This window comes from Nannospalax galili, unplaced genomic scaffold (assembly GCF_000622305.1).
Source record: "Nannospalax galili isolate Female #2095 unplaced genomic scaffold, S.galili_v1.0 scaffold278, whole genome shotgun sequence".
NCBI lineage: Eukaryota > Metazoa > Chordata > Mammalia > Rodentia > Spalacidae > Nannospalax > Nannospalax galili.
Genome location: NW_008347536.1, coordinates 13360271 through 13373352, shown reverse-complemented (window position 1 = coordinate 13373352; position 13082 = coordinate 13360271). Strand labels below are relative to the sequence as shown.

The window sequence follows — 13082 nt, the reverse complement described above, 5'->3', positions numbered from 1 at the left end:
CCAGCACTTGGGAGGCAGAGGCAGGTGGATCTCTGTGAGTTCAAGGCCAGCCTGGTTTACATAGTGAGTTTCCAGGACAGCTGGGGCTACAGGGAGACCCTGCTTCAAAAAGACAAAAAAAGGAAATCCTTCCACCTTTGAATCATCAATCTCATGATAACTTTCATTTAAAGAATCTCCTTCAGCTTTTCTGGAGATAGTTTATAGTATATAAAATTATTAATAGCTAGTGATAAGGAGCCAATTCTGCTTTTAGTCTCATTAGAAGGAATTATGGTATAGATTATGGAATAATACTAAAATCAAGCAAGACATTTGTTTTTGAGGTACTGGGGATGGACGCCAGGGACTCAAGTATTCTAGTTAAGGACTTTACCACCTAGTCATACCCCAGCTCCAAGAAAGAATTTTTGGAATTCAAGTGCTAGGTTGGAAATCCAGCTCTTGCTGTATGACCCGAGATAAATTAGTGTTTCTAAATCTTTTTCTTTACCTAAGGGATAAGAGTAACATCAATCTTAGTAGGTTATTGCAAGAATTAAATGAGATTCTTTAAAATGTGACATAAAAGCACATACCTAGAAAGTGCTACTTTCTTTGCAGGGTTTTTATGGAAGCCTGCATTTTATTTATTTGCTGATGATAATGTACTGTTCCAAATATGTAACTTCATCAGTTCACTAAAACCTATCTGTTAATATGTTGAAATTAGCTGTTCTTGATGACTTCTTAAAGAATGTTTTTTGACCTACCTAATTTTTGCATTTTTACTTGACTCCAAGTAGCATTTTTGAACGTCACTTTCCATGTAGTGTTATTGCTTTTTTTTTCTTAGAAGTTTTTTTTTTTGTGTGTGTGTGTGTGTGTGTGTGTGTTGCTGGTGATTGAACCCAGGGCCTTGTACATGCTGAATGAGTGCTGAACGATTGAGCTGTATCATCCTTAGCCCATAGTTACTGCTCTCTGAGCTGGCTCTAGATGACATGACACCACCCTACTGTACTTCAGATTGCTCAGCCTTACTATAATGTTTTTACTGCCATCATTGCTGGATCTCATGGCTACTTCTTCCTCATCTACTTGAAAATTTTTTAGTGTTGAAGAAGTAGGGTAGTAAAGCTGTAGCTTCCCCTTCCTCCATGGTCTTTGTTTCCATTCTGTGTTTTTTCTTCATTATGCCTTGAAGTAGTTGACATTATAAATTTCAAATTTATTTTCTATTTCTCCCATAGACTGATGAGGGTAGCCTTGAACTCTGTTATAGTCATCACTGTATCCCTGTTGTTTAGATCAGTGCTTGTCATCTACTAGATGCTATTTAATATTTGTTGAATGAATGAAAATTAATAAATGAATGAATCAACATATGCGTAAGTAGATCTGGTTCTAATACTAACTGGGCCTTACATATTAGGCAAGTGCTTTCCCACAGAGTTATATTACTTCAGTGGCCCCCTGCTACCTGTCTTGAACCTGTACCCTTTTGATAATAGTACTTCTGAGAGTTACTAGGAGAATTAGTAGAGGTTATTCATTTAGTGTAATTATGGTACATATAATGAATATTTAGTAATGTTACCTAACATTGTTAACTTTAGTATCTTCTTTGATAGACTTAGATAAAATATTGGTAACAGATGGGGTTCCCATATTAAGTCTGTGAACTCTCACCCCCGCACCTTTACCTCCATTGGCTTTTGTTTTTATCGTCTCTATTTTGAGGTGGGGATGGATAGTTGAGGTTGTCAGACTTGCTCTTTAGAGGGCACATTTATTTCCATAGTCACTTACGGACCACACCATCAGTTTTCAGATCAGAAGTTAATGTTTAAAAAAATAAACATTTAAGGCAAATTAAATTAAAAATAAGACTCATTTATTCTGCAAATAATTACTGAGCATCTACTGTGTTCCAGGTGTAAAACTGTACTCTACTTTCTTTGTTCTCAATGCCATCAGTTTTTCATTTTTTTATACAAATGGATTATGGTTAGGACTAGTACTCTTCATGTTTTGTTTATTTTGTTTTGTTTTCCTTTTTCGGTAATTGTTTTTTTTTTTTTTTTTTTTTTTTTTTTTTTTTTTTTTTTTTGAGACTTATCCCAGGCCACTGTCACTATTACATTCACCTTGGATTTTTCACGGTCATTTGTAAGTTGATGTAGCAACGATTGTAGGTAAAATGATTTTTACATTAAGTATAATTATTTCTGACTTTGTAAACTTTATTCACATTTAAATAGGCTGTGCATTTTCAGGATAGAGAAATTTCCACGTGTGTTAATGTGCCTTCATTTAAAACAACATTGGTACAGCACTGATATAAACAGGGCAACAGAATATAGCTTTATGCTTTCATGTGCTTGATTGATATTTTTCATTTTGTCCTTAGGGTGCAAGTCCCAGCACTCTTAAGGAGTTTTTGTGAGTGCTAGAAGGTCAGTAATTCGAATTATGGCCTGAATAAACACTGTCTGGTTCACTTGGTTTCAAAACCCTTTTATACCCCCTGTTGTAATAAGCAACTTTAAAGTGTAAGTAAATTTCTCCAAGGTGGATCTCTAATTTTGGGAAGCCCCTTCGTAGATCAGAAATCATTTGTATAATGAAATTTCAAAATATGTTTTATCTTTTGTATCTATAACCTAAAGCGTGCTCCTAAAGACTTTAGATTTATTTTCTTGAAGTTTTGTTGTCTTAATGTTAGAAACTTACTTCCATACTCTCATTCTGAAATTTCAAATATTTGAACTATGAACACTTCCTTTTCCCTTGCTTGTGCCCAACATTACTAATGGTGATATACTTTCCTGCCAAACTTTGATGAATCTTCTTTCATACTGCAGTCATTATCAGCATTATGCCTCCTGGAAGCTATTAACTATTGGTTCAGCAATGACAAAAGTGAAATGCAATTGCTCTAGTCTGGGTATGGAGTAGCTTTGCTTTCTTTGTATTCTCAAGGATATTAGAATTGGGGAAAAAATAAAGAGATGTTTTTAATGAAACAAAACAGTATATTAAAATAACTTTCCAGATGGAATTGATTTATAATGCTTTTACTCATATCCATCTAACATTTATTAAATAGGAATTATAAGCTACTAGTAAATACCACTTGTTAACTGTTAAATATTGACCACCTGCTATGTGCCTAGTAGATGCTTCACATGATTATTTCATCTAATCCTTGTAATGATTTTGTAAGGTGGGCATTATTATCCCTATTTTATGGAAAGTAGCTCATAGCCCAGGGGACTGCCATTTATAAGTGGCAGAAGCAAGATAATCTAACTTCAGGTTCATTTGACTCTTAAGCTTGTCACCGTTACCATAGTGACGTACTTCTCAGTTTGCATGATGGTTTCATGGTTGTTTTCTAATAATATTGTACCATGTTTGCTAATTGAGGCTGCATATAATTATACTGGCCAGTCCTGTATAGTTGTCTGCTGGTAAAAACTTGTGTCTTTCTTGAGTTCTTAAATAACAGACTCCTTAAACTAATGGACAAATTCTAATGTCTTAAATTTTTTATAACACTGAAAATACGTAATAGTGTTGTAGCTAAAGCTTCCTTGAGATGTAGGTACTGAGTATGAACTTATTCAGTAAATTTGACTAACTTCAGGACCAATGTAAAAATGAAAAATAATTTCTCTTTTAAGTTCTTTGGATTTTGCTGGGCTTGGTGGCACACACCTTTAATTCCAGTGCTCAGGAGGCAGAGGCAGGCGGATTTCTGTGAGTTCCAGGTCAATCAGGGCTACTATAGCAAGACCCTATCTCAAAACAACGAAAAAAAAAAAAAAAATTTGGATTTTTTTCAAAACAATTTTTCTGTTCTAAGAAAGTCCAAATAATTTTAGTGAAAGAATCGAGTACTGCTCTAGTGCTATTTTAGTCACCCCACAGTAACACTGTGTCACATAAAGCAGTACAATGTTTGTGCTCTCTACTCCAAAATGGGGATAATAATAATATTCATGTTGTAGGAATTGGGGAAGATTAAATAAGCCCATGTATGCATCAGCTCTAGAGCTATTCTCTAGTTTGTGCTTTTCCTAACCCTACCATTTCCATTCATCTACAAGTTTATTTTCTCTACTCTGTAATATGAATCTGATCACTTCTGTTTATTTCTGCTACTAACACCCCAGTCAAAGAAACCGCTGTGGTTTCTTCTCTATGATAATGGTTTTGCTGCTTCAACTCTTACCTCTCATTTCATGGTAACTAGAGTGCTCTTTTAAATAGAAATCACATTTTGTTGTTTTTGTGCCATTGTTCTTAGTATAAAATCCAGATTCTTTAGTCTGGCTTTGAAATTTGATCTGGCTTCTGCTTTTACCTCTCTTTGCCTTATATGCTTTTTCTACACTCTTTCTACCTTTAAACACATCAAGGTGATTCTGTAGGTCTTTTATTCAATACAGTGCTCTATGAAATGCACTGGTGCTAAATCTTCTACAATTCGTTCTCTCTCTCTCTCTCTCTCTCTCTCTTTCTCTCTCTCTCTCTCTCTCTCTCCTTTTCTATACATTTTTTTTCTCTCTCTCTCTCGCTCTCTTCCATTCTCTACACAGACCAGGAGCAAATCCTTTTAATTTACCTTTAAGTGATTATCACAGCCTGTTCACTTTTTACAACTTCCACCAACACTTTCATCACCATGTTCTCTGCTTGGTTTATTGGAAGAGCGTCTTAATTTGTCTCTGTGTCTACTGTGACTGCCCTCCTGGAACTTCTACCTATCAGAGTGATACCTTTTTTAATAGGGCTTAATTTTCAGAAGTTTTAAATTTACAGAAAAGTTACAAAGTCACATACTTTACATATCTTTCTCCTGTTAATATTTTTAATGCATTAAAATTAACTAAAGTCCACAGTTTATTCAGCTTCCTTGGGTTTTACTTAATGTCCTTTTCTCTTCCAGGATCCCACTCAGGATGAACAGTATATTTACTTGTCATGTCTCCTTAAGCCCCTCTTGCTGCGAAAGTTTCTCAGACTTTCCTGTTTTTTGATGACTTTGACAGGTCAGGTGTTTTAGTAAGGTGTCCACTCTTAGGATTTGTTTGATATTTTACTCATGATTTGAATAGAATTATGAGTTTTGGGAGGAAGATCACAGAGAAAAAGTGCCATTTTCATCACATCATATTAAAAGGTATAAGCTATCATGAGTTCACACTGTCTGCTCCTCCATTCCTTCTCTGTGGTTCTCTACCTTGTAAACTTCAGTCCTGTTCATTAGGTCTTTAAAGTTACTTGAGTATACCAAGCTTTCTTCTTCAGGGACCTTTGTATTTGTTATTCCCTGTGCCGCTGAGTGCCCTTCTGGGTATTAAAACAACACAACTCATACCTACCTCATTCTTTTTTGTTTGTTTTGTTTTTTTTTCCCCTACCTCATTCTTATTTTTGCTCAAATGGCAACTTACAGAGAGGTTTTCATGGAATACTTTAAGAAGCTTATAGCCCTCACTACCCTTATTCCTTTACCCTGCTTTATTTTTTCCATTTGTCTATTCATGATATATGTATATATATATATGTGTATATATATATTAATTTATTTTGGTTCATTATTTCTCTCCCTGCTCTAGAATGTAAACTTCATACAAGTATCAATTTGTTTTGTCCACTCCTCTATCCCCAGCATCTAGAACCATGCCTGGCACATAGTAGATGCTCAATAAATATTAAGTGAGCCGGGCGTGGCGGCACATGCCTTTAATCCCAGCACTTAGGGGGCAGAGGTAGGCGGATCTCTGTGAGTTCAAGGCCAGCCTGGTCTACATAGTTCCAGGACAGCTGGGGCTGCAGGGAGACCCTTTCTCAAAAAGACCAAAAACAAAAAGGAAAAATAAATGTTAAGTGAGGGGCTGGAGAGATGACTCAGAGGTTAATAGCACTGACTGCTCTTGCAGAGGACCAGGGTTCAATTCCCAGCATCCACATGGCGGCTCACAGCCGTCTGTAACTCCAGTTCCAGGGGAATTCGACGCTTTCCTCTGACCTCCATGGGCATTGCTTGACACAGGTGCACTTGCACACATGCAGGCAATACACTCATACACACACACACACACACACACACACACACACACACAAAGAATAAAAAAAGAACTGAGTGAATTTCCAAATTGCTTTCTTATAACATTGTCAATTTATACCCCCTAAAAAGTATATTGAAATATTTACAATGCTACATCTTGCACAGCACTGAATACTTGGTGAAAATTGTTGCTTTTAAGTCATTTTGATGACTGCTAGTAAAGGAAGGCTTTCAGATTTTTTAATTGTATGTTCCTCTCTGTTGAATTTTTCTTCATGTTATAAAAACATAGTTTTGAATTGTTTATGAGTTTAAATACAAGGAGAGTTATAATAGGTACATGAAAATAACTTATTTTTCCCCCTTTAGGTTATTATAGTGACTACATCACCAAGTTCAACCTTCGTGCCCAACATTCTCTCCAAATCTCATAACTATGCAGCAGTCACTAAGCTTGTGCCAACATCAGTTATTGCTTCCACAACTCAGAAGCCACCCGTCGTTATTACTGCATCACAGTCCTCGCTGATCAGCAATAGCAGCAGTGGCAACAGTAGTTCTGCGCCATCACCTGTTCCTAATACAGTTGCAGTAACAGCCGTGGTGTCCTCCACACCGTCTGTGGTGATGTCAACAGTAGCACAAGGTGAGTACTTGTCCATCCCTTCTATTCTACCCTTGTTAGTCTGTAGGAATTTTGAAGCAAACTGCTTACATTTTTCTGTGTTAGGGATGGGGATTTCTGCTTTAGATCAAGTAACTCCTCTTCCCTTAGTTTAAGAATGTCCAGTGTTGTTTAGTTTCTTTTTATTTGTAATTCCTATTTCTTGACTGCCCTTCCTTGATAAGTAATCTTTTTTTCCTAAACCCTTTTAATTAATGCTTTTTAATCCTTCCATTTGTAACATGTAAGCAAATAAATATATATTTAGCGTTTTTCATAGGTAAAGGTTAGCAGCATATATACATATTGTTGTGCCCTTTAATGTTTGGAAAATTGGTGTTTATAAGTCTAATGCTAGTATTATAGCAAAAGGTGTGACTTAAAGTATGTTATATATATATATGAAAATAGTTTTATTTTGGATGATCACTTCATATTTGACTATATTTTTTCTTCAGGATTGCATGTTTATAAGATTAGGACCTGAAATTAATTTTGATTCTTTCTCAAGTCTATCTTCTTGTTCTTTGTTAGCCAAAGAATAGGTTATGGCTTATTACTTAAGTTGACTCCACTTCTTATTCTGCCACCACCATCTCTTATTTGATAGAACAATTTTTCTTTCATCTTGTTCTTTTTGTTTTCATCTTGTATTTTCTTGCAAACTTGATGAATTATTTCCCAATAGCATGACAAGCTTCTGCTGACTTCCCTGAGCCTCCTCCAGCTTGAGTAGTAGCGTGTTGCTGCCAGTTTATAATGCGTCCACTAGCATTGCTCCTTCATTTTAGTTAGACTAGCCCTGAGGGAATTTCTGCTCTCTTATTTCATGAAATTCTGTCCTGGTGAAATGTTCCACCCTATCAGTTTGAATATGGTCCTTGTTTAGCATCTAGAAGTGACTTTTAAACATTTTTAAAACCCGAAATCAGGGATTAAACTGTTTAGAGAATAGAGAGTTTAAAAAGTCTACCAGAAGTCCCAAAACTCTATCACAGTAAGTAGCACGTTTACAAATCACTGCCTTTTACTCATGTCAGCGGTACACTTTATATTTCTGGAGTAAATAAAAAGTTCATACTCTATTTTGTAGCATGTATATTTCTTATAAACATCACTTTGTTAGCACACTTCTACCTTTCTACAACTATCTTAATTATTTTCACTGTTGTTTAATCCTTTTGCCATTGAGTAATTTATTATTCATTTACTGTGTTTTTAAGGATTATTTCCAGTTTTTAATATTCTAGAGTAAGCCATAGTGAATGTCTTTGTGGATTTAACTGGGCCTTTTATTTGTTAGAACCAGCACTCAGGACTAAGATTACAAAATAAAAGAGGTGGAACTTTTGGTAGAGTTTCCTATGTGCCATCTTTATCTTCTGCATATTACATCTTAGCTTATTTCACTGGAATCTGGCCAATATTAAGTCTTTGTTATTCTTGTGTATACAACAGTATAAAATAAAAATAAAACACAGTGGGATAATTCTTTACATGCCTAGATGTACCTGTCCCACTCTCTGGGTGTGGAGTAGATGTTTTGCAGTGATTGAACTCCTGTGGCCAGGCTTATGGGGCAAGTGCTTTACTCACTGAGCCATCTCACTAGCCCAGTTTGCACTTTTTAAAAAAAAGGTTTTTGGGTCTTTGTTCTTTCTCTAGGGCTCATGTTGTAACTTTTAACTATTTCATATTGTAATTAGTCTGTTATTCCCTTAGTATAATGAATATTTTAGGTTGGATAACTTTACAAAGAAAGATAATTTATTTTGACTTACGGTTCTGAAAATCTAACATCAAGGACCTACGTCTGGTATTTGGCTTTCTTGTCTGAGTCCCAAGACAGTTCAGGGAGAGCACATGACAAGAGATAAGGAGCATACACATGTCTTCTCTAAGTTCACTCCCTTTTCTTTAAAAAGCCAGTAGTCAATTAGGGGTTCCAACCTATGAATCTATTTAGTTTTAATTATCTCTTAAATGATCCACCTCTATACCATAGTCATTAAATCAAATTAATTCCTAATCTTTCAAGACCTTATATTGGGGATTAAATTTCAACAAATGGATTCTTGCATATACTCAAACCATATTTAAACCAGCGCACAATGTTTATTAAAAGTACTACCGTAGTTTGATCTGGGTGTCTTCCAAAGATGAACTGATGTTTACTTTAGTGTTATTCCATGTATTCTTTTTTTTCTTCTTTTGGTCTTTTTGAGACAGGGTCTTGCTGTAGCCCCAGCTGGCCTGGAACTCACTATCCTGACTAAGCTGGCCTTGAACTCACAGAGATCCTGCCTCGCCTCCCGAGTGGTGGGATTCAAAGTGTACAACCATGCCTGGCCCCATACATTCTTTTGGATATCCAAATGCACAATAAATCAATTGTTTAGAATCTGTCTGGATTGATATCTAAATTTATTTGCTAAATATGAGGTGATTGAATGAACAACTTCATAAATATGCATTGGTTGAGTGACTGATTTTTAATAAGAAAGTTTATTATTTCACAAAACCAGAAATCCAGAAGACAGAAGTCTTCAGTTAGGTAGCTTATTGAATCAGCAAGGAATTCATTCTTACTTTTCTACTTTCCTTAGTATATTAGCTTTTTTCTCAGGTAAGTCTCATGTTGGTAAGCTACTGCATTGCAGGTATCATAGCCAGCTATGAAAATACCCAAAGGAAGAGGTGGTAGTCCCTTTCTGTGTAGCTGTCTTAGAGAAAATCTTCACTAGATGTTCCTAGGAGAAAATTCTCTCAAGTCATGTTAACTACTACTAGCTTTACCTTCTTGTTCATGGAAAAAGTAATGGGTCATATGACTAGCTTAGATCAATTATGAACTGCTCTGTAGGCAGCCTCTACCAAAGTGTATGCCAGTGCTCAGGATGTGGATTCTAGTAGAGAAAATGAGGCTTTGTTAGAAAGGAAGAAGCAGCCAACAATAGTAATTAGAGTTAAACAGTAATGAAAATTAAGATGGTTATAGAAAAGTAGAAGCATGTTAATGAAACCGTGTTGTAATCTAGAGTGTGTACAGGGTTGACTTGTTTTGCCTCTGCTTGGAGTTTGGGGCTTTGGTCTCTCCAGGACTGAGCAGTTTTATTTGGAGCTGTTTTGAGACTTCTGCCATTGCCAAGGAGCCATCAGAAATAACCCAACCACCCCCTGGCACTGCACCCCAGGTCATTCTACGAAGAAAACTTACCTGAAGATGCAGCAGGCTCATAGTCAGAAATGCTAGTAAAGAACCTTCACAAAGTGACCCCCAACCTTAGTGCCAAGCTCCCTTCCCCTCCAGCAGAGGATTGGGCTCAGTTCCTGCGCAAAAGCAAAAGATCATTGAGGAGATTAGAGGTGGCTTTCCCAGGCCCAGAGGGGTCTGGACATTATTGTTAATGTGGCGAGACCTGCAGGCAAAGTTGAAAATATTTATTTAGATTGAAAAAAAACTAGGAAGTGTTGCTCTTAAGATTAGGGGGCAAGAAATAAGCATTCTCATGTACCTGCATGTACCATGTGTCCATACCATGAATGAGATTCTTCTGAGAATGCTAGAATAGGATATGGTGATGACAAAAAGTCTTTTTTGGCCCGCTTTTCACGTTTTATACTGTTCTTTACATGCAGCAGGTGACAAAGTTGTTCTTTGAGATTAGACTGTACAGCAATCATTTTGAATAATTATTTATCTTGAAATTATAGAATAATCTTTGCACATGAAAAAATGAGCGTGTGCTGCATTAGCTTATTTAATAGATGTTTTTTATTTTTTACAATTGACTTTTCATTGGTCTGTTATTTCGAAGATATGTAAATTGGCTGATAAAATGGTTCAGAGCCTCCTCATTTTGACCTATCTACCCATCCTCCTTCCCACCCTTTCTTAAATTCTCTTTACTCTTCTATAGGTGTGTCTACATCAGCAATCAAAGTGGCATCAACAAGGCTTCCTTCCCCCAAAAGCTTAGTGAGTGCCCCTACCCAGATTCTTGCACAATTTCCTAAACAGCATCAACAGTCTCCTAAGCAGCAATTACATCAAGTGCAACAGCAGACACAGCAAACAGTGGCCCAGCCTTCTTCAGTCTCTCATCAGCAACAGCCTCAGCAGTCACCGTTGCCACCTGGTATCAAACCTACCATCCAGATCAAACAGGAGTCAGGTAACTGGAAAATGTCTACACAATATGGTTGTTATTCCTTAATCACCAGCACTCCAAGTCTTTTGGGCCATGGACATAGTATGTCTTTTCATTTATTTAGATCTTTTTTAGCTTCATTATTTTACTGTTTCCAGCAAGAAATTCCTGAGTGGTTTTTAAGATATATACTGAAGTATTTCATTTTCTTGGAGTGATGGCAAATAGTGTTGTGGTTTTAATTTCAGTTTCACATGTTTATTGTTGGTGTGTAAAGTGTTACTAAACTTGTACCCTTCTAGCCTGCTGAACTTTGTCATTTCGGAGGGTATCTACATAGATTCCTTGGGATTTCTTATGTATGCAAAATAACTTTTCAATTGTTACCTGTAAATTTGAAAATAATTTTTCAAATGTTATCTGCCCCCCACTTTTCCAATCAATACTCCTTTTTCCTTTCCTCCTTTTCTGCTTTATTTTAGTAGCTAGAATGTCTAATACTTTGTTGAATAAATAAGAGTGGATGGAACAGACAGCTTTGCCTTGTTCCTGATCTTGAGAAGGCATTCAGCATTTCAGCATTAAGTGTGATGTCAGTTACAGGTTTTGTATAAACGTTCTTCAAATTGAGGAAGTTCTGTTCCTACTTTTCTGGAATTTTCATCATGAATATGTGTTGGATTCTCTACTCAACCTATGTGATCAAGTACTTTTTTTCTTGGTTAGTCTACTAGTATGCTGGATCACATGGATTGATTTTCTGTTGAATCAGTCATATATCTGAAATAAACCTCATTTGGTCATAGCATATAATTCTTTCAAAAAATATTTTATTTTTATTTTATGCAAATGATTGTTTTGCCTGCCATGTGTGTAAGTGCACCATGTGTGTGCAGTGCCCATGGAGGCCAGAAGACAGAGTTGGATCCCCTAGAACTGTAGTTAAGGATGGGTATTGACCCCCATGTTTGTGCTGGGAACTGAACTCTGGTCCCCTAGAAGAGTAGCCATTGCTCTTAAATGGTGATCTATCTCTCCAGCTCTGGCATAACATTCTTTTTTATATATCAGTGGTTTCAGTTTTTATATATGTTCATGAATGTGTGTATGTGTGTGTGTGTGTGTGTGTGTGTGTGTGTGTGTGTGTGTATGTGGGGTACATGTGTATTCAGGTTTGCATGCATGTGTATGCAAGTGCATATGGAGGCCAGAGGTTAATACCAGGTGTCTTCCTTGATCACTCTTCACCTTATATGTTAACAGTCTCTCATTTGAATTCAGAGCTTGCCAAATTAGTAAGTCTAGCTAGCTAGCTTGCCCCAGGAATCCCCCATTTCTACCTCTTACCCTTGGAGCACTGGGTTTATAGGTAGGCTGCTACACCTGCCTGGCATTTACATGGGTGCTGGGGATCTGAACTCAGTTTCTCAGGATCTGAACTCAGTTTCTCATGCTTTGTGGCAAGCACTTTACTCACAGAGCCATCTCTCCAGCCCTGATAGATGTTGATATATAATTTTCTTATTTTGCAGTGTCTTTCTTTAGTTTGGGTATCAAGGTAATACTCACCTCAGAATGAGTTTGCAAATGTTCCTTTTCTGTTTTCTAGAATAGATTATATAAGATTGATATTAATTCCTTGAATACTTGGTAGAATTCTCCAATGAAATCAGCTGGGCTAAGAGATTTCTCTTTTGGGAGCATTTAAATTATGAACTGAGTTTCTTTGAGTTTTGGTTGTTTATGGTTTTGAAGGGATCTGCTTATTTCCAAATAGTCAAATCTATGAGTGTATATATTTGTCACTATTAGTTTTCCTTATTGTCATTTAAATGGCTACAAGGTCTATACTAATGTTCTTTTTCTTTTTTTCCTTTTTTAATTTTTGGTCCGGCTTTCTAGAGATTATTCTGTTTTTTTTCCATCTTTTTTCTGTTTTCAGTTTCATTATTATATTCTTCCTTCTGTTTTCTTTGTCTTCATTCTGGAGTGTGTTGTTTAATCTCCATGTGTTCATGTGGTGATTAGGACTTCTGGTATTGTTGATTTTAAGCTTTATTGCATTGTGGTCTGTTAGAATGCGTGGAATTATTTCATTTTTTTTGTATTTTCAGGACTATCACTGCCTCACTGTACATTTTGACTGTATAGAGTTATAATAAATTCTACATTAGTGAGATTTTCAGTAATGATTTTAGCATCCAAC

The 13082-nt window shown here is 36.3% G+C and overlaps 1 protein-coding gene across 14 annotated transcripts in view; it reads left to right on the top strand.

Moving 5' to 3' along the window:
* Positions 1 to 13082, top strand: part of Emsy (EMSY transcriptional repressor, BRCA2 interacting) — a 77017-nt gene that overhangs the window by 23045 nt on the left and 40890 nt on the right. For all 14 annotated transcript variants that reach the window (XM_029568838.1, XM_029568837.1, XM_029568835.1 and 11 more), the window contains 2 exons: positions 6431 to 6707; positions 10646 to 10900. In XM_029568838.1, coding sequence (XP_029424698.1) covers positions 6431 to 6707; positions 10646 to 10900 — 532 coding nt within the window. The remainder of the gene's footprint in view (positions 1 to 6430; positions 6708 to 10645; positions 10901 to 13082) is intronic.